This window comes from Oryctolagus cuniculus, chromosome 8 (assembly GCF_051225735.1).
Source record: "Oryctolagus cuniculus isolate XC-2025 breed Fujian yellow rabbit chromosome 8, ASM5122573v1, whole genome shotgun sequence".
In the NCBI taxonomy this organism is placed as follows: Eukaryota; Metazoa; Chordata; class Mammalia; order Lagomorpha; family Leporidae; genus Oryctolagus; species Oryctolagus cuniculus.
In genome coordinates, this window is record NC_142874.1 from 18,042,497 (window position 1) to 18,064,277 (window position 21,781).

A 21,781-nucleotide genomic window follows, 5' to 3' on the forward strand; every position below is an offset into this window, starting at 1 on the left:
GAATTAGCTATAAAATGTGTATATGATCTTTTCACACAACTTGCTCTGGGATACTTTGATTTTGCTAACTTCGCTGTTAGCAAAGAAGGGAAGTAAATGGTGTCTCTCTTAAATAGATCATCCACAGGAAATGAAAACCAGTTGTTAAACAGAGATTTGTGGAATAACAAATATGTTGTATCTGTCATAATTTATCTTGCCCGCTGACTCAGGTAATACATCATTGCTTGTCTTGGCAAAAAAGAGATTGAAGAAAGAATGATTTTAGACTATATTATGCTTTACATATATCTTTTCCTTATCACAACTCTATCAATTCTAAAATGTATTCTTTCTGTTAATTCTGAAGTACCCAAGGCACACTACAAGATATTATTATGGTGAACCCATTTAAGAGATACAAAAACTGACACCCAGTTTCCTTTAGGTTGATTGCCAAAGATTAAAGTGATCTAAAATATTGTTGTACCTCTTATCTGCCTGGTTGCAAAGCTGCAAAGTGGTACTTTGTAACTGTGGTTTCATGATTGCCATAGTTGTTCTAAAAACTAAAGAACAGTAGCTTCAGTGTCTGTTGGAATCCAGAAGGCGGTTTTTTCATTCACTTATATAATTGACACCTAATAATTACATGTATTCATGACGCACAGTATGTTATTTCTTTACATGTGTACAATGTGTAGTGATCACATCAGCATAATTATTGTTTTTCTGTGTTGGGAGTATTGAAAAACTTCTCTTATGGGTATTTTGAAATCTGTAGTAAATAACTGTTAATTATCGTCACCCTACTGTACTATATAGAGACCACTTGTGCTTTTTCTATTTATCTAACTTGATTTCTGTACCCAGTCACTAACCTCTCTCCATCTTCTCTTTGCCCAACCTTCCTAGCCTCTGTCAACCCTATTCTCCTCCCTACTTCTATGAGATCAACTTACCTTGTACATACAGTGAGAACATTTGGTACTGACTTTTCTGTGCCTGACTTTGTTTAACATAATGACCTCCACTTCCATCCATGCATTGCAAATGTCAGGACTGCATTCTTTTTTATGGCTGAATACTATTCCATTTTATTATGTGCCACATTTTCTTCATCCATTCATTCATATCCTGGTAGGTCCTGTATCTTGGCTATTTTGAATGTTTGGGTATCAGTGGAACTGTGCTAAGAAGGGGGTGACTTTAATAAGGGAATACCCTTCCTTTTCTTTCTTCTAGCTGCTTGTGGCGGACTTCTTACCAAGCTTAATGGCACCATCACCACCCCAGGATGGCCCAAAGAGTATCCTCCTAATAAAAACTGTGTGTGGCAAGTGGTTGCACCAACCCAGTACAGAATATCTATGAAGTTTGAGTTTTTTGAATTGGAAGGCAATGAAGTAAGTGAGCAATAAATAGATTTTTTTTAAAAATGAAGGAATCCCTGAAGGCAAATCAGAAAACTTTTTTTAAAAAAGAGCATAGTACTCTATTTTAGATTGTTTCTGGGAGATAGGAAATTACCTAGAGGGAGTTTCTAATTCAGGTAGTTAATATACACCATTTTCTCCATTTGTTAGAGACTTGGAGTATTTAGGGTCAGCTTCATGTCATGGCTGGGAAAAAAATACCCAGTGGATTTTGATTTGAGTCATAACAAAAATATCCATTTGGAACAACTTGGTATATCTTATTTGTAGAAATGGGTGTATTTTCATTATGAAAGTAATTTTTCATTATGAATGTGTGCATGCTTTATAAATAAATAATTAATTTTTTAACCTCGGTAAGACATGTTGAGCTGAAGCTATCTTCTATAAATTATTGCATACTGTATCAATAGTAGCATTTTCTGCTAGGTAACCACATTTAAACAAGTGAAGTTATTTATTTGAAAGTTTCTATATGACAGTACACCAAATATAAATGAATGGCAAGCCTAGAAATAAGAATGAGAACTTGTTGAAGAATGTCCTTTGTATGATTGGTCTACACAAGTTTAATTCCAGAGAAAAGGTTATAAGTATTTATTTAATCTCTCATACTTGATTTTCTCTTACTAACTTCTTCCACACCTTTGGTCCCAATAACTAGTTTCTGTGTTTATTTGAAAATGAACATGACTCATCACCTCTAAACGTGATTAAAAATAACTCATGTCTTTGATGTATATCTGATGAACACTTGCAAAGAAGTGTGAGAACAGAAATGTAAGGCATGTGTGCCTGAGGGCAGTACGTGTTGAGGTGTTTGTAATATCTGTGCATTTTATACCATGAGATTAGTCCATATCAGTGGTTTCAATGTAAAAGATATAGCTATTTCATTACCTAAAGGGAATTGAAATCTGAACCATAATAAAGATGTATTTCAGAGAACTGTAGAAGCCTAGAACTGACTGGACGTCTTCAGCTTTTTTCTGTTAACATCATGATTAAGTTTCATGATAGAAAAGAATAGAGTTACTCTTTTCAGCATACTTTATCCACATTAATATATTTTTTCTTTACAAACTAGCTTGAGTTTGTGGGAAGTATCGAAATAATGAAAATGATTTTTGTAATATTTTTGCAAAAACTTTTTATGAGCTACACATTTTGAAAATCTCAATTTTACTACCCATTCTGTGATTTCATATGAATTCAGTGTTGAATGACTTCTGTTTTCATGGTTTTCCATAAAACTATAGTTATGACGGATGTGACATTCTTTGACTCATTTTTGATAGGTGTTGCTTAAAAGGCTGAAGGTTTCTGTTCAGGTTTTACGTAAATTGAGCTTTGTTTTCTCAAAGCATGATTCTCATGGGGTCCTCCTCAGTTGCAGAAAGATCCTTTGCAAACTGTTAAGTGTTGCTAATTAAACATTTATGTAAGAAGGTCATTCATACAACATATACTCTATAGAACATGTCCTATTACAGAAACTTTGGGAAAGTGTATTCACAAAATGTTTGTTAGTGGCCACAACAGTGCTTATTGCCTGAGATTCACTTAGCTTTTTCCCTTTTGTTGTTAATGCATTTCATGTAAGTCACAATGAGCTAGATTTTTGCCTCTGTCCCATTTACTAGAGTTCCAGTCTGTTTGCAATTCTACAGTAATCATACAGAGTAACTTGCTAGTACGTAGCAACTCCAAGACGTTAGCAAATTGGAAAGGCAAAACGTCTGCTTTTTATATACCAAGTATCTGTCTTTCACTTGGAAAGTTGTTTATGGTGCAGCTCTGATTAGAATGTGGCTTTCTTGTGAGACAACCCGGTTCTAAACCACACTCCGTGCTGTTCATCACCACCTTGCCTTGTAGGCTAAGAAAATGTTGACCACGTTGTATAAAAAATTTCTAGAGCTAAGTTTTCTCATCTCTACCATAGAAAGTACAGTTTCTGTTGCTATTGGTGATTTCATAGGCTATGTCATATACTGTCAATATTAAATAAGACCACATGTAAGAAGTATTTTCACAGTCCCTGGTGAAGGTTTCAGGAGTTTGATTTGAAAGGGCAGAGTTGCTTGTCTTGTGATTATCAGTGCCTATGCCTCAACAAATATTCATCTCAACTCTCCTTTAATATTTTAGGAAAGATGTAAACAAGCATACATATGTGTGTGCACCCTCTGGGGCTCTCATCTCTCTAATTGTTTCATCCCTTCAGACTCATGGTTGAGCCCTGTGCTAGTCTTGTTTATCTTTCCTTTACCTGTTTATTTCAGCTTGATTTAACATTAACACAGGAATAAAGAGGGGAATAAAAACATCATACTAGATACAGGAATAAAAACGCAATGCATGTGTGAATGTCAATCATCTGCGACTCTCGGGTCTGTTGACCACATTAACGTGTTTTGCAGGTTTGCAAATATGATTATGTGGAGATCTGGAGTGGGCTTTCCTCTGAGGCTAAGTTACACGGCAAGTTCTGTGGAGCTGAAGTGCCCGAAGTGATCACGTCCCAGTTCAACAACATGAGAATCGAGTTCAAGTCTGATAATACTGTGTCCAAGAAGGGCTTCAAAGCACATTTTTTCTCAGGTATAAGCCTTCACGTGTTGTCTGTGGGTGTTACTGTGTTCCAAGTGGGTTGGGTACAGGGGGCTAATCTTTAAAGCTTTCTGTAAGGCACATAGGATGGACATTATTCTGTGTTTCATAATTCTTTACTTAAATGAGGGTATTAATAACAGGATCCCTCAGGAAATGTGGCCTGCCTCCAATCAGAGATTATTTTAAGATCTAAGAAATAGAAACTTTGGTAAAACAACACAAAAATATTAGAAGTTTATATGGTGACTTTACTGTCTACAAGTAGATGGGACCAAGGACACCAGACTTTCCAAAAGCAGCAGATTTTTCAAGGTGATTTTTCTTTGGTTTTTGAAAATATCTCATTTTAGCAACATTTCCATTGTTTTTCTCTTATAGCATATTTCTTCACATTTTCACTCTCGTTGTTAGGCTCATGTTAATATTATGCTTTACCTTACTGCTGTAGAAACAAAGCAGGAAGTCTAGAAATACGCGAGTCCTGATTTTCTTGATGACGCATTAGCGGGTGTGCTTGAGGATTGCAGTTGTATGTTTTGAATTGAATGTTTTACTTAAGCAACTCAAAGATCCCCCCCTTAAAGAAGGGACATTTGATGAAATGCTCCCCGAGGTTTACAAAATTATATGGAAATGTCCGTTAAAATCCCTTATTTTCTCAATCTCAGACTCATGTTTTATGAAAACATTCCTATGAAACTTCAAAACAGATAAAATTGTAATAAACCTTAGCATAGCAAACTATTCTGCATTTTCAACTGGCGACTGATTTCAGGCAACGGAATTGCAATTATGTTTTCATATCAGGTAATTTGGATTGAGTTAATTCAAAGTCCATTTATTCCAGTCCCCATGTGTTTAAAAATTAATGAGATTTACAATGCCCAGGGTTTGTTTGGGGTTTTCCGTGTAATTGAAGTTAATGGTTCACAAGTGCCACTGAGTGCCAACTCAAACACAAAAGTCCCTTAAAAATACAGGTTACAGAAAAATGGAATGAAAAGATAATTCACATTTTCCGTGAACTTTTTGAAGTCTGCAAAGATCTCCGTTCCCCAGTTTTTTCCATTCCATTCTTCTACGTTTACCTTTAAAAAAGTCTTCTCATGCTTCCACTTAAAGTTTATTCTATTCAAAGCTGATTTTAATACCCTTTTTAAAAAAGATGTATTTATTTATTTGAAAGGCAGAGATACAGAGAAGGAAGGAGAGAGAGATCAATCTTCCATGTGCTGGTTCACTCTCCAAATGGCCACAACTGCCAGAGCTGGGCCAGCCCAGGCCAGGGGCCAGGAGCTTCTTTTGTGTCTTCCACGTGGGTGCAGAGGTCCAAGGACTTGGGCCGTCTTCCGCAGCTTTACCTGGTGCATTAGCAGGAAGCTGGATTAGAAGTGGAGCAGCCAGGACTTGAACCAGCACCCCTATGGGATGCCGGCACTGCAGACCAAGGCTTAACCTTGTACACCACAGTGCCAGCCCCTGAATACCCTTTCTTAATGACTGGAATACTTTCTTAGATTTTACAATTTTACAAATGTGTATTTTACAAATTTGAGTGATCCATGCCAACAAAGCTACTTACCTTAGAAACCTCTAAATATTTATTTTTAAAGCTGAAATTATGAAATGAACAAATTTCTTCATATTATTCAAGGTGTTTGGGGTACTTTTCATTTTACATGACTGTAGCCATACACATTATTTAAAAGATATTTGCAAGATGCTGCACATACTGAGTACAAAATATAAAAACAACATCTAAAATTCATTTTCTGATATTTTTGATTGTGGAAAATTTTCCAAACCATAAGCATACCCACATTCATTTGTGGCTTTAGAGTCACATTACTAAAATATGAAATTTGCTTCTTTAATTCTTGTACTTCATATCGAACACACATGCAGATAATGCTGTTCTCCAGGACAGGCGGGAATCTTATTTCTGTGCACCTGTGCTTGGTGAAAAGCACTGAGTGCCCTCGTAGTATCAGAGCTCATAATAACTAATCCGTAAATCAGGTTCCTGTATACTGTCATCTTAGAAAATCCTCTCCATTTTTAGCATTTTTCAGTGCTTTAAGAAGAAATATATATAAATCAATTGCCTGGCCGTATTTTATGGCTCTCCTGCCAGTGGTTGGTACAGTGGACATCTCACCACAAGGTACCGTTCCCCTGAAAATGGGAGAGCCTGTCTGAGGACATGATGCAATCAGAATTATCTTTGGAAAATGGGATTTGTGGTGGGGGCCATTTGACAGTATTCTCTCAGACAGAGAAGCTACCTCATTCTAGCAGAAATGAAGAGGTTTTTTTTTTTTTTTTTTAAATTTTTACTAGCTGGGATTTTTTTCTAAATATAGAGGATTACAGCATTTCTTCATGAATTAAGGCTTGAAAGTCATAGGGAAAGTATGATTACATTTATTTTACAGATGAAAAAACACAGGATTAGAGATGTTACATAGTTTACAGTGGAGTCTGGACTTTGCCTGTAGCTTCTGGAAATTTGTATCATAACTATCTGGAATGTTTTTATTTGAGAATGTGGCTGGCCATGACTGATAATCTTCAGATGAGAGCAGACCACACCAGAAAGCTCAGCCATGTGATTTTAGAATTGGGTCTTTGAATCATGTGGTATCAGTTAACCTGGAGGCTGAATCTCAACTATAGAGGCAGTCAATCCATCACGCTTACCTAATAGGACCACAATAACAGCTCTGCTCACGGGGAGACCTGGGTCAGCTTCTCCGGTTGGCAGCACTGCATGTGTGTTTATCACCCACGAGTGCCGAGAAGGCAGTATGTGCTAAGGGCATGTGGAATCCTCTGTTCCCCTGCATTACAATTGGTCATCACCAGGTGTGTAACAGCCTTCCTGATTACTGTGGGCCTTTCTCGTGAATTAGCAAGCACAAGGGTAGTTTTGGGAAACTACTGACTTTTAAGTTGGTGCAGAAGTCAGAGAGAAATCTTGTATAAATTTTCCCTTTTTACTTTGTAGCTGGACTCCTTGCAGTGGGTGTCAGAAATGATCATGCACTCAAACTATAGTTTGGCTAACTCCACGTTAGTAACCAGAGCCAAAGCCTGAAATGGAACCCAAATGATTGTAACACAGGTGACACACAAGTGCGCATACAATACTACAATACTTTTTTTTTTTTTTTACAAAATAGTGTTAATCAATCACCATAGTGCGTCCTACCAGGAATATCCAAACCAGTGTAGAAATTGCTGAAACAAACTTCAGTAGAAACGACAGTAACCAGAGCATCTGGAGAGTGGGGTGTAGTGGGAGGTAATAGGAAAGAGTCAGTCTGCTGGGGCACAAAGTAGCAGAACCCAGTGAGAACTAGTTCCTAGTTTTTGGCTTTGGCTTGACACAACCCCAGCTATTGCAGCCATTTGGGGAGTGAACCAGTGGATGGAAGATCAATCTCTGTCCCTCCTTCTCTCTCTGTAACTGCCTTTCAAATAAATAAATCTTTTTAAAAATTACTTTTAATTTTTTAAATTACTTTAAATTTTAATCATACTTTCTATAATGCAAGTATATCGTAAATAAGTGTATTTCACATTTTATTTGATTTGCATATTAAGCTATATGTTCATCCTCATAGGCTGGCTTTAACCAATAATACAATCAGCTAATGATAACAGAAAGTAGATGATCATATTGTCAATTCATATGCTACTCAGTGGAAAAGCAGTGATGTAGATTGCAAATCTCAGGCTTCAGTTGAAATTCTTGTTTGTTTCATCCATGACCATTTGATAGCCAGGCCAAATTTCCTTTACCTGAACATCTGCATGGGTCATTTTCACCTAAGAGAAGCAAGATATTATGACACTCCCTTTGCAATTTGTACTTTTTTAGGCAAGCCAAGACAGTGATTCTCAAGTTAAAAACATTTAGAATCAGATCACATGATAAAGTTGACAGCAAAACTCATTAAAGGAAGAGAGAGATTCTAATACCACTTCAGTAGGGGAAAAAACCTATGTGCACTTAATCTGTTCCACTGATTATATAAATTTTCCAACAGTTATTTTAAAAGTTTCTTTCATTTTTAAGATTAGAGATCAGATACTTAAAAAAGCAAATTGATAGTTTATTTTTTTCTACAACTAACAATTTATTAGGAGCAAATAAACAAATTGATAGTTTATTAAGTTGTCCTAGAGACTTAAATGTCTTTGAAATCTTACAACCATGCAAAGATGTGCATTTGGAATCATGGGATCTGCATGCCAAACTACTTCTGGATATTCAGTTTTGCAAAAAGTTAAAGCCAGAGAGATGGTTTTCATATCAAATGGTTTCATAAGAGCTGAGTTGGTTCCAAAGAGGACCTCTGCTCTCGGCAGTAGTATCAGGCCTATGTTATCTGCTTCGTGACTTGTAATTGCTGATATGTAGCTCACAATTAGTACACAAGGCTTTAATATAAGTGATATAATTGATTTTCAGAAAAATCATTTTTTTATTCATTGACCTCTTTTGAAGAACTGGAATTTTTACCATTCCAAATACTCTGAATTAGAACTAAGCAACTATATTTTACTCACAATTGTGTGCAAACTAATAAGTGGAATAACCCCTGTCTCATCACGAGCTACAGTGAAACATTTTTCACTATAAAATTATTTTTCTTACCTGAACAAAAAAGAATTTTTTTAGTTTATAGTCGTCCAAAAAAGACACAGGTTGAAACACAAAGTCTGGGTAGTAAAAATGTATTAAAAAGATGCTACAAAAACCAGCAATTGTATAGGGAACATTTTTATGAAAGCAATTTCAGAAAATAAGTGAACACATTTATCTTTAAAATATAAAGTCTTCTCTCGCTCTTTTTTTTTTTTTTTTTTTTGGGTGGGGGGGACAGGCAGGGTTAGACAGTGAGAGAGAGACAGAAAGTTCTTCTTTCCGTTGGTTCACCCCCCAAATGGCCACTATGGCTGCTCGTTGCAGCCGGCGCGCTGCGCTGATTCGAAGCCTGGAGCCAGGTGCCTCCTCCTGGTCTCCCATGGGGTGCAGGGCCCAAGCACTTGGGCCATCCTCCGCTGCCCTCCTGGGCCACAGCAGAGAGCTGGACAGGAAGAGGAGCAACCAGGACATTATCTGGTGCCCCAACCGGGACTAGAACCCGGGGTGCCGGCGCTGCAGGTGGAGGATTAGCCTAGTGAGCCGCAGCGCCGGCCAAAAATATAAAGTCTTCTCTGTCTCTCTCTCTCACTATCTAACTCTGCCTGTCAAAAAAATATATAGTCTACTTTGATATATTTGTGATACTCTACAATGCCCAATGAATTGCTATACATTTACTTCTGATGATACAGCAATCATTTATGCACTTACTGTTGTAAAAAAACACTCAATTTGAAAATTTAAAAGTATTTCTTGAACTTTTATAAGTGAAAGAAAAACAAAGAATCTCTTTATGTTAATATAGCATGAAATCGCTGTATCTGTTTATTTTGTAACATGAGCATTTTTAAAAGAAAAAATATAATCAGAATTTTTAAGTTTACCTCTGTTTCGGCCAGTCACAAAACTTCCAGTGAAAAAGTTCACCTTGTACATCTTAGACATTTATGTAGACAATAGCAGAGAAGGTTGTGGTGGAACCAGACACCCATTTCTAGGGGACAGCAAACTACAGCTAATGGACTAAATTTGGCCTGGGGCCTGTTTTTGCATAGCGCTAAGAATGCTTTCTATTTCTTTAAAGGGTTGTTAATAAAATACACCACCAAAAAAAGAATACACAACAAAGAATGGTCTGTAAAGCCTAAGATACTTATGATGTGGCCCTGTACTGAACAAGTTTGCAAACCATTTCTACCAGTGTTTTACAGAATTCGGAATGGAGCTACAAACCAAGATAATGTTTGTTTATTCCCACCATGAAGATATATTTTAAATCTCTATAAATCCTATCTGGTTGCTTAATAATTTAGACTAACAGTGACATTGAAATCTGTCCTCCATTACCACCTTTCTTGCCATTTCAGGTTTCAAAAAACTTCAGCACTGTTTTTGGGGCTGAAACTACCTTTATTTTATTAGTTGGAAAAATTAACAAGTACAGGGGAAAAAAATTAGTCCACTAAAGAGAAGCGGGAAATCAAGTTCCACCTTTAAGATTGGCAATTTCTCTGTGAGGGAACCTAGACCCAGTGAAGAGAAAAAGCGCTGTGAATTACAGCCAGAGCCTGCAGGCCAGGTGAGAGAGATTATAGCACCTTCCACAGATTCTAATTGCCTCAGGTGTGAAAACAAAGTCCTATTGACTTAGCTCATCTCTGGAAACAGGTACTGATATAGGTAGAAAACAAGTGATGTGGTTATCTTTTACCAGAGATAGTAACACAGTGGGAATTTCAAAACTGAAATTGAAACTTCAATCTCAATTTTTTTCAAACACTACTTTTTTTTTTTTTTTTACAAGCCAATACACATTCTGAAGGCTTGGCAAATATCGGTATTATGCAATCCAATTATACCAAAACCACATTTAGCCTGGGGTAGATATATTTACTTTTGGTAACATACATTAAGTGGCACTAATTACACAGGAACCATAAGGTAACAAACCTGAAACCACAGAGCTGTAACTCTGCCACAGCCGCATGGACTTGGGTCTTGCTGGTTGAGTCCCCACTCCCCCCCCCCCTTTTTTTTTTTTTTGAAACAAACTGGATACCCAGAGGTACACCAATGAGATCTGCTAAGGAGCAAAGCTCCGCAGTGGTAACGCATCAGAGTACCCTGCAGCTGCCAGGTGGGATGCTGGTTTTAAAGTAGTTCCAACCTGATTCACAAGAGACACCTGCTTTCTCTTTCAAGAAAGAAGTGAAGAAATTCACAGCACCTGCTGTGTCAGGCAGGGTTAGGGTACAGGGCAGTGGCGGGGGGGGATGGTGGTGGTGGCCGAGTTGGATATCATTGACCATGGTTGACTTCTAAACGCTGTAGCAAGGTGACTTCCGGTTTGCAGTCTTTGGTAAACCACTGATAAATGAAAAAAAAAAAAAAAACGCCAATAAGCAGACAGGAAGCCCAGCGAACACGCCACTCGCACCGAGCCTCAAGGTTTCACAGGACCAGGCAGCCCCACCTCTTCTTGCCGCGTCTGGCGTGCAGAGCAGCCCTCGTGGCCATCTCAAACACCTCCCTCACGCCCTCTTTGGTCTTCGCCGAACACTCCAGGTAGCCGAAGGCGCCAATCCTGCTGGCCACGTCCCTGCCTGCCTCAGGCCGCACGGGCTCCTGCTTCCAGGCCGCCAGCGCCCGCCTGGTGCCCGCGTCGTTCCGCAGGTCCTTCTTGTTCCCCACCAGGACGAGGGGCACGCCGGGGCAGAAGTGCCGGACCTCCGGGGCCCACTTGGCCGGCACGTTCTCCAGGCTGTCCGGGCTGCTGATGGCGAAGCACAGGAGCACGACGTCGGTGTCCGGGTAGGACAGCGGCCGCAGGCGGTCGTGCTCCTCCTGGCCGGCCGTGTCCCACAGCGCCAGCTCCACCCGCCGGCCGTCCACCTCCACGTCGGCCACGTAGTTCTCGAACACCGTGGGCACGTACTCCTCCGGGAAGTGGTCGCGGCTGAACACCACCAGCAGGCTCGTCTTGCCGCAGGCGCCGGCTCCCACCACCACCAGCTTCTTCCGGAGGGCAGCCATGGCGGAGGGAGGCGCCGCGCCGCAGGCCCTGCCCGGGCGCCAGTCCGGGGCGTTGCGGAGGCTGACGAGGGAACTGACGTGCGCGAGCTGCTCGGGAGCCCTGCAGCTCCGGGAGCGGGAGACGCGGCGCGCTTTCCCTTCTCCCCGCCAAGTGAGGGCAGTGTGAGGACGGCGCGGAATGGCCGTGTGGAGACGGCACGGTGCGGTGTGTACAACGGCAGGAATGACCGGAAGCTGTGTGTGGACCTCGTATTTATAACAACCATGATGGCGGCATGGAGATAATGCGGTGCGGTGTGTACAACGGCAGTAGTGACCGGAAGCTGTGTGTGGACCTAACATGGCGGCGTGGAGACGTGGCGCGCTTTCCCTTCTCCCGGCCAACTGGGGGCAGTGTGAGGGCGGCGCGGAATGGCCGTGTGGACACGGCGCGGTGCGGTGTGTACAACGGCAGGAATGACCGGAAGCTGTGTGTGGACCTCGTATTTATAACAACCACGATGGCGGCATGGAGATGATGCGGTGCTGGTTTTCACAACAGCAGGAATGACCGGAAGCTGTGTGTGGACCTAACAGCGGCGTGGCGTGGACACATGGCGCCTTCCCTTTGCCCTGCCAAGTGAGGGCAGTGTGAGGACGGCGTGGTGTGGAGACAGCGCGTTTTTCACAACGGTAGGAGTGACTGGAAACTGTGGACCTCGTTTTTGTAGCAACCGCAGTGGCAGCGTGGTGACGGCACGCTTCTGGGTTTCACCTCCAGGTAGGAACGTGGGCTGTGCAGGTGGCATGGTGCCACCTTGCACACCAGCAGTGTGGATACTATGCATGCTGACACAACCCGAGTTTAGGGCCTTGAACCCTGCTCTGAGAATTAAGTTAGGTCGGGTTGGGTTTCTACTCTCTGGCCTGCTGGCTGTGCGAACTTGAGCAAGAGTTTTTACCCCAGTGGTGTCCTCAGGAAACATACTCATGCAGAAAGGGAAAATGGAAACTGCTTAATGATGTTTGAGAATTTTTGATGCAACAGTTTAGTTTTATACATCCCTATACATTTTTCCATAATACATCATTATATTTTTAAATTAAAAATTCATTTCACAGGAGAAAGGAGGAAAGGGTAAATGCATCCCACTTATGTCAGGATATTTTAATTAATAAGTTTTTTTTTTTTTAAGCAAAAACTCCATCCCTTGTATACCATAATCTGAAATTTCCTCATCCCAGCAAAGACACTCAAGGATAGAATTTTGATGGGGAGGTCCCAGTAGAACAGAAACTCCCCCCACGGCAGATTTGAGTCTCTTGTGCTCAGTGTTATACCTTCCGTACCTGGAGTGCTTCTGGCCCAGAGTCTCAATGACTTAGAAGGACATCCTTTTGCAGACAAAGGAGTCTATGAAGATCTAGGCATTTGGTATTAACTAGTTGAGAGAAAGGGTTAAATGAGGTTCAGAAATGGAGTTTGAAAGGGAGAATCTGACTTAAGGTGTAAGTGATAGAATTCATTGTTGCCAGATCTTAGCATGCCACCCTACTGTCTGTTTTTAATACATACCACTAATGTCATAGAGCAGGAGCCATTTCAAAAGGAAGCCATGAGTGTGTTGTAATATGTATGCAGTCAAGATGTAGTGCAACACAAACCTAGGTGTAAACTATATAACAGACAAAAGAAATGTAAGTCAAACTAATAGGTGTCTTACATCTGTTAGAAAAAGGGAAAAATACTAATTTCAGAAACACTGATTGTAAAATGACTTTTTTCTTGGAAAGGGACAAGGAATGATTATACAAATCATGTTTATTAATATTTGTTGAACTTTGAGTTCTAGACATCTGATAAGGATGAAAAAGTTAACTGAATCACTAAAAATACAGATCAGCATAACTCATAAAGTTTAGATCATGTCTCAGAATTTATTTACATTACTAAAGTAGTAATCCTATCGGATAATTTGATTTACTATATCTATGAATTTTGTTTATAATAAGCAATAGTGTGGAATGGTGTGACAATCAAGACTTGGTAGTAGAAAAGTGTGTTTTGGTGCTGTGTTGTTCATTGTTTGAATAGCTTTGGGCAAGTCAATCTGGGTCAGTTTTGTTTTCTGTAAAATGGGGACAATAATACATACCTTAGCAAGTTGTAGTAAGGACTATATGAAGTAGGTAAAATAGCTGGATCAGAAGTGAAACAGCTAGGACTTGAACTGGTGATCATATAGGATGTTGGTGTTGAGGGTGGTATCTTAACCAACTGGGCCGCAATGCTGGCCACTGATGAAGCAGTGAAGCACTATTAATCAGTTTCCATAAATGATACAGTTTGTGTTAGTTTCTGAGACCAAATCCATTTCTAAATGTTCTGGTCTTTAGAGTTACTGTGTAATTCATGTCATATTTCCTGTTTGATCTAATATATGTAATATTTTGGCATTTCTTTCTTTTTTTTTTTTTTTTTTTTTGACAGGCAGAGTTAGACAGACAGAGAGAGACAGAGAGAAAGGTCTTACTTCCATTGGTTCACCCCTCAGATGGCCGCTATGGCCGGTGTGCTGCACCGATCCGAAGCCAGGAGCCAGTTGCTTCTTCCTGGTCTCCCATGCGGCTGCAGGGCCCAAGCACTTGGGCCATCCTCCACTGCACTCCCGGGCCAAAGCAGAGAGCTGGACTGGAAGAGGAGCAACCAGGACAGAATCCGGTGCCCAACCCAGGACTAGAACCCAGGGTACTGGCCCCGCAGGTGGAGGATTAGCCAAGTGAGCCGTGGCACCGGCCTATATTTTGCATTTCGTCAACAAAACACAACAAAAACAATTCAAAAGAACGTATTCAGTACTTTACATCTGGAAATGTAAGGGAAATTGACTTATGTCATACAGTGGAGGCACCATTGGAAATTATGGGGTTTTCTAGGGATACTTCATACTTTCATGTCCATTTGTAAAAGCTAGTGGAAAATTAGCGCGACTAAAGCAGGGTACTAAGGATTCAGACCCATCAGGCCTGGAGGTTTTCTCAGCCTGTCAGGACTACTCAAATAGTCTAAATGCTTGGGTATGCCCCAAATTCTTATGTTGGACTTCTAATCTCCAAGGAGGAGGTGGGGCCTTTTGGAGATGATTACATTTAAAATGTAGCCCTTATACATGTCATTTACAAGAAGAAACAGAAAGCCGCCTGTCCCTCCCGTCACGTGAGGACATAGTGAAATGGTGCCTTGTATTAACAGGAAGTGAGCCCTCACCAGAGACAAAAGCCGTTGCTACCTTGACCTTGCACTTCCCAGCCTCCAGAACTGTGAGAAATACCTGTTATAGCACCCCAAACAAACTAAGACACCAAACAACTGAAGTCCTAGTTAAGGGCAAACAAATCATGGAATGGAAGTTTTAACCATCAAGCATAAGCCTCTCCTCCAAGTTTCTAAGTTTTAACAATTTCACCCTTTTCCCTTTGTTCCCTCAAGCCTATGGATAAAAACTGTTTCTTGCAGTTGCTACCTCTTGTCTGTACTCTTTCAGTGAAACTATTTAATAGTTTTTTATTTAGTTAACTATGTTTTATTTGAAATTATATGGTTTGACTTTCAGCATTTTCAGTTATCGATAGTCAGCTGTGGTCCGACAATACTAAATGGAAAATCCAGAAATAAGCAATTCATATTTTAAATAGCATTGTATTTTTAATAATTGTTAATTTTGTTAGATTTTTTTAGAAATCTCTTGCCGTGACTAATACGTAAATGAAACTATCACAAGTATGTATGTCTAGTGAAAAGTATCCATGGTATATATATATGGTACTATCCATGATTTCTGGCATCTGCAGAATGTCTTAAAACATATCCTTGGTTGATAATGGAGGACTATTGCATCTCTGTGTAGTTCATACTTTTTGAATGGACACTGATATAGTTCTCTTATACAACATTTTCCAAATGCAACTCCATGGGCTTCAGTCTTATAATTTTATCCTGTTTTTTAAAACTTGAATGGAGCTTAAGTAGTGCCATCTTATATTCCTAATTATTATGTTAGACCTTCCAGCACTGTCCATAGATTAGCTTGTCTTCATTGGTGTCATGGATATCAGAATGTAGGACTTGGGAATCTACTGAAGATTCTTGCACAGGGGCTGGCATGAGAAAAGCAGTTTAATAAAGATTTATGAAAGGTTTTATGGATGGTGTAGAAAGCTAGGGGAGAGATCACAAACAGGCAAATTTCTGTGTTGCAAGTTATGTTCAATATAATACCATTTGTGCTGGGGTGGTGGAAGTGGGAATAAAAGTGAAGACTCAATCAAGAGCTATTGTGGAAGAAGAAATCTCCGTGACAGTGGACTTTAGACATGAACTCTGGTCCTACCTGCCAAGCTACTACCGTATGGTAATGGGAGTCAGGGTTCTCCGTGAGATCTTGCCCATGCCTACCACTGTGTTTGCATGCACAGAGTATTTGCCGAACAAAACAAAAAATAAGCCATTCAGTAAGGTTGAACTCAAGAATCAGATTTCTAGGCCAGCACCCGAAATTAATTTAGGGTATTTCATAAGCTAGGCCATAGCAGAGGCAGCATACAGAAAGCACTGGGATTTTCTCAGTATTTTTGTCACACTCTCAGATTTCAGTAGCTCTTGTGAGATCCGATATTTGTCCTTTGGTATTTGGAGTAAGAATTCTAGTGAGGAGAGAAACATTACTTGATACTCCTGTTTCAACTTTAGTCTTGGGGAGATTGTATGTGCCTGAATCTGGGGGGCTGGACTTGTATAAAATTTCTGATCTTTCCCAAATCATGTGCTTCTTGCTGCTGCTGGTGGGTCTGGAGTATGGTGTGTTCCCTGCATCTCCGCAGGGACAGAAGAGCATGGCCTTCCATCCGTGCAGTGTCTTGGGTTGGTGAATTTCTTGCTTGTCTTCCCCACACACTCCCACCAGCAGCAGTTGCCTTCAGATAGCTATCTTTGAAGGATGTGGGACCTGCTCTTCCGTCATTTTAGGTGTTGCCTACTGGTGATAATAAGGGGTTATTTGCAGACAGGTTTGTTGGTTTTCCCATGTAGGATTCCCCCCAAAGTAAATACCAAGGTTTGGGGGCTGACTTGAACTTCGAGAAAAGCAGATAATTCATCCAAATCTACCCATACGTCTTGGTAACTGGATTCTTCTTATAGATGAGTTACAGTTTATTTCATCTTTACTTCTGATGTTTCTGGTTTATTTTCATATTGCCCCACTCTGACTTGCACAAAGTCTTAATGAACTTTTTACTTGAAAAAATTTAAAATTTCTCAGTGATACATGAATTTACTGCATTACTCTTCATTTGCAAACATTTGAAAGTTGGATTATTTATTGGATACATTTAGATTAAACTAAAATTAATATTTTAAATATTTAATGTATAATTAAATATTTAAAATATTTGCTTAGAATTTAATCAAATAACAGTATTTTAGAGTTTTAAAATTTTATTAGTGGGATAGGAAGAGGTGGGAAAGAAGGGAGATTTTTGTAAGTGCGGTGTTTAGTTCTGAGGAAGTAAGGTGCGTGAGGGTGACAATTCTGTGCTTCTGAGAAGGGCAAGGTGGTATTCTGTGATGAAGCATGACAGATGGAAAATTATTTTACTCTAGGCTCATTTGAAGGCTGCATATGATGAACACAAGTTCACATTTGAAGATTTCTGAGGCAGCCAAGGTTAAGATTTTAAGGCCACTTAAGATTTTAACTGATTTCTTAGAAGGATGACTTCTGCCCTGTGATTTATATCCTGTAGTGTATGACTGTTTTTCTGTTAGTAATCTTCCGGTGAGTTTTTTTTTCTGACTTTCCTTCAAGACACTTGTTTCTACTACTTGGATCATGCTCTGGGTCACAAATTTATGTCTTGAGAAGGCTGTTGCACAATCTCAGGCTTCAAGAAATAGTTCTGTGTTTCTATTTTATTATATCTCTGCATGTATATGAGTAATTTCCATAATAAAATCAAAGCACTTTTCTTTTTGAGAGAGGTAAGAATACATCAATCTGAAGAAATAATAAATGAGTCCCTGCCAGTTGTGCCTGTTTTCTAAAGTAGAGATCTCATCATGACTCATCATCCTGTCTTCCACGAATTCCATGATTCTATAGATGGAATGTGAATTCTCCAAATTCATATATTGAAATCTAATCCCTAGTATGTTGGAATTTGGAGGTTTTTTCTTTCTTTCTTTCTTTTTTTTTAGCATTTTTGAGATATGTCCATGAAATTTATTTTTATTTTTTAACCTAGAAACATTTTATTTAAGGCATACAAACTTTATGCATTTCACATTTACAAATGTTGGAACATAGTGATTCTTCCCCTCCTGACCTTCCTTCCACCTGCTTCCCACCCTTCTTCGACATCCTGTGTTAAATTTACTCCAAGGCATTTGATATTTTTTGTAGCTATTGTGAATGGGATTGATGTTAAGAGTTCTTTCTCAGTCATGGCATTGTCAGTGTATACAAAGGCTGGTGACTTTTGTGTGTTAATTTTATATCCTGCCACTTTACAAAACTCTTTTATGAGTTTCAATAGCCACTTAGTGGAGTCTTTTGGATCCCATATATATAGAATCATGCCATATGCAAATAGAGATTGTTTAACTTCCTCCTTCCCAATTTGTATGCCTTTGATTTCTTTTTCTTGCCTAATGGCTCTGGCTAAAACTTCCAGGACTGTATTAAATAGAAATAGTGAGAGTGGGCATCCCTTTCTGGTTCTGGATCTTAGTGGGAATGCTTCCAACTTTCTCCCATTCAATAAGATGCTGAGCATGTGTTGATCATAAATTGCTTTGATTGTGTTGAGGTATGTTCTTTCTATACACAATTTGCTTAAGGTTTTCATCATGAAAGGATGTTATATTTTATCAAATGGTTTCTCTGCATCTATTGAGGTAATCATATGGGTTTTTTTTTTTTTTTTACAGGCAGAGTAGACAGTGAGAGAGAGACAGAGAGAAAGGTCTTCCATTTGCCATTGGTTCACCCTCCAATGGCTGCCGCGGCCAGCGCGCTGCAGTCGGGGCACTGCACTGATCCGATGGCAGGAGCCAGGTGCTTCTCCTGGTCTCCCATGGAGTGCAGAGTCCAAACACTTGGGCCATCCTCTACTGCACTCCGGGGCCACAGCAGAGAGCTGGCCTGGAAGAGGGGCAACCGGGACAGAATCTGGTGCCCCGACCGGGACTAGACCCAGTGTGCTGGTGCCGCAAGGCAGAGGATTAGCCTAGTGAGCCGCGGCACCAGTGGGTTTTGTTCTTTAATTTGTTAATGTGATGGTTCACATTGATTGATTTGCAAATCTTGAACCATCCCTACATGCCAGGGATAAATCCCACTTGGTCCTGGTGAATGATCTTTCTGATGTGTTATTGGATTCTATTGGCTAGTATTTTGTTGAGGATTTTTGTGTCCATGTTCATCTGAGAAATTGCTCTATAGTTCTCTATTGTATCTTTTTCTGGTTTAGGAATTAAGGTGATGCTGGTTTCATAGAAGGAGTTTGGGAGGATTCCCTCCCTTTCAGTTGTTTTGAACAGCTTTAAAAGAATTGGAGTTAGTTCTTTTTAAATGTCTTGTACAATTCAGCAGTGAAGCCATCTGGTTCTGGGCTTTTCTTTGTTGGAGTGGGGGAGGGGAGGTCTTTATTACTGATTCAATCTCCATCTTGGTTATTGGTCTATGTAGGTTTTTTATCTCTTCATTGCTCAATTTAGGTAGGTTGTATGTGTCCAGGAATCTATCCATTTCTTCTAGGTTCCCTGATTTGTTGGAATACAGCTTTTTGTAGTAGTTCCTGATGATTCTTTTTATTCCTGTGGTATTTGTTGTTACATATCCTTTTTCACCTCTGATTTTATTGATTTAAGTACTTCTCCCTCTTTTTTTTTAATTTTGACTAAAAATGGCAATTTTTACTGGTAAGATGTGTTTCTTGTAGGCAGAGAAAAGATGGGTCTTGTTTTTTAACCCATTTTGTATCAGTGTGGTTTATTTTTTCAAAAACCAGCTTTTTGTTTCTCTGATTTTTTTTGGTTCAATATTGTTTCTTCTCTAATTTTAATTATTTCTTTCCTCCTACTAATTTTGCATTCGGTTTGTTGTTTTTCTAGGTCCTTGAGATGCATAGATAGCTCATTTATTTGGCACCTTTCCAGTTTCATCGTGTAGGCACCAACTGCTATAAACTTCCCTCGTAACACTGCTTTTGCTGTGTCCCATAAGTTTTTTTTTATTTTTTTTTATTTGACAGGTAAAGTTATAGACAGTGAGAGAGAGAGAAGGAGACAGAGAGAAAAATCTGCCTTCCATTGGTTCACTCCCCAAATGGCCGCTACGGCTGGCGCTGTGCCAATCTGAAGCCAGGAAGCAGGTGCTTCCTCCTGATCTTCCATGTGGGTGCAGGGGCGCAAGCACTTGGGCCATCCTGCACTGCCCTCCCAGGCCACAGCAGTGAGCTGGATTGGAAGAGGAGCAACCGGAACTAGAACCTGGCGCCCATACGGGATGCCGGCGCTGCAGGTGGAGGATTAAGTGAGCCACAGCGCCAGCCCCATCCCATAAATTTTGATATGATGTATTGTTGTCTTCATTTGTTTCCAGAAATTTTTTATTTCTCTTGATTTTTTTCTGTGACTCACTGTTCATTCAGAGGCCTGTTGTTTAGTCTCCATTTGTTTGCATGTTATCTAGAGATTCTTGAGTTGTTGATTTCCAGGTTTTTTCCATTGTAGTTAGAGAAGATGCATGGTATGATTTCAATCTTTTAAAATTTCCTGAGACTTGCTTTATGGCCTAGCAAATGGTCTATCCTAGAGAAAGTTCCATGCACTGGTAAGAATATGTATTCTGCCACTGAGGGGTGCAAAGTTCTGTAGATATCCTTTAGGTTCATGTGGTCTATAGTGTGGATTAAGTCTGTTGTTTCCTTGTTGATTTTCTGCCTGGTTGATCTGTCCATTGCTGAAAGTGGGGTATAGAAGTCCCCATTACTGTTGCATTGGAGTCAGTGTCTCCCTTTAGATTCATTAACATTTCTTTTAATTAGCCAGGTACCATTTAATTGGGTGTCTATACATTTATTATAATCACATCTTCCATGTTGAATTGATCCCTTAATCATTACATATTGCCCTTCTTCATCTCTTCTAACATTTTTTATGTTAAAGTCTATTTTCTCTGATATTAGGATGGCTACACAAGTTCTTTTTGGTTTCTGTTAGCATGGAATATCTTTTTCCACCCTTTCACTTTCAGTCTGTGTTTATCTTTGTTGGTGAGATGAGTTTCTTTTAGGCAGAAAATAGATGGGTTTTGTTTTTTAATCCATTTAGCCAGTCTGTATCTTTGAATTGGAGGGTTGAGGCCCTTTATGTGGAAGGTTATTATTGATGAGCACTGACTTGGCCCTGCTGTTTTTGCTCAAATATCCCTGTTGTTTACTTTGGATTTATATTATACCTTTACTGGGTTATTTTCTGCTTCTCATTCTTTCATAGTGATAACCATGTTTCTGTGTTTTCCTTGTGTAGCACATCCTTAAGCATGTTTTGTAAGGCTGCATGAGTGGCAACAAGTTCTTTCAATTTCTGTTTGTTACGGAAGGTCTTTATTTCACCTTCACTCATAAATGAAAGTGCTTTGCATGGTACAGTATTCTGGGTTGACAGTTGTTTTTTTTTTTTTTTAAGACTTGGACTATCTCTTGCTTTACCTTCTAGCCTGTCGTGTTTCTGATGAGATGTCAGCTGTGAGTCTACTTTGAGATCCTCTGAAATTAATCTGGCGTTTCTCTTGTGCACATTTTAGAATCTTATCTTTAGGTTTTACTTTGGAGAGTTTGACTACAGTGTGTTGTGGTGAAGATCTTTTCTGGTCGTGTTTTTAGGAGTTCTCTATGCTTCCTGTACTTGGATGTCCCTTTCTTTCTCCCAATTAGGGAAGTTTTCTGTAATTATTTCACTAGAAAGGCCTTCTAATCCATTTTCTGTTTCCACACCTTCAGAAACCCCTAAGACCTGTAT

The 21,781-nt window shown here is 39.7% G+C and overlaps 2 protein-coding genes across 3 annotated transcripts in view; one reads left to right on the plus strand and one right to left on the minus strand.

Moving 5' to 3' along the window:
* Positions 1–21,781, plus strand: part of LOC108175429 (tolloid-like protein 1) — a 301,771-nt gene that overhangs the window by 228,680 nt on the left and 51,310 nt on the right. The window contains exons 15-16 of the mRNA XM_089303227.1: positions 1,225–1,385; positions 3,839–4,019. Of these exons, the coding sequence (XP_089159353.1) occupies positions 1,225–1,385; positions 3,839–4,019 (342 nt within the window). The remainder of the gene's footprint in view (positions 1–1,224; positions 1,386–3,838; positions 4,020–21,781) is intronic.
* LOC149124857 (transforming protein RhoA-like) lies at positions 10,148–12,451 on the minus strand. 2 transcript variants are annotated; one of them, XM_089301983.1, is made up of 2 exons: positions 11,159–12,451; positions 10,148–11,052 (listed from the first exon to the last, which is right to left on the minus strand). In XM_089301983.1, exons 1-2 carry the CDS (start codon positions 12,058–12,060, stop codon positions 11,004–11,006), a joined length of 951 nt encoding a protein of 316 aa, XP_089158109.1. In that variant the 5' UTR covers positions 12,061–12,451; the 3' UTR covers positions 10,148–11,003. The 2 variants fall into 2 exon arrangements, with proteins under 2 accessions (XP_089158109.1, XP_089158110.1); XM_089301984.1 differs by lacking the exon at positions 10,148–11,052 and having other exon boundaries at positions 11,078–12,451.

What these genes read in the sequence shown, in the direction of transcription:
- LOC149124857 (XM_089301983.1), bottom strand. Translation starts at nt 12,060, where the DNA reads ATGTTAGGTCCACACACAGCTTCCGGTCACTACTGCCGTTGTACACAC. An exon ending in GCCAGACGCGGCAAGAAGAG is followed by an intron (nt 11,053 to 11,158) that starts GTGGGGCTGCCT and finishes TTCATTTATCAG; the next exon opens with TGGTTTACCAAAGACTGCAA.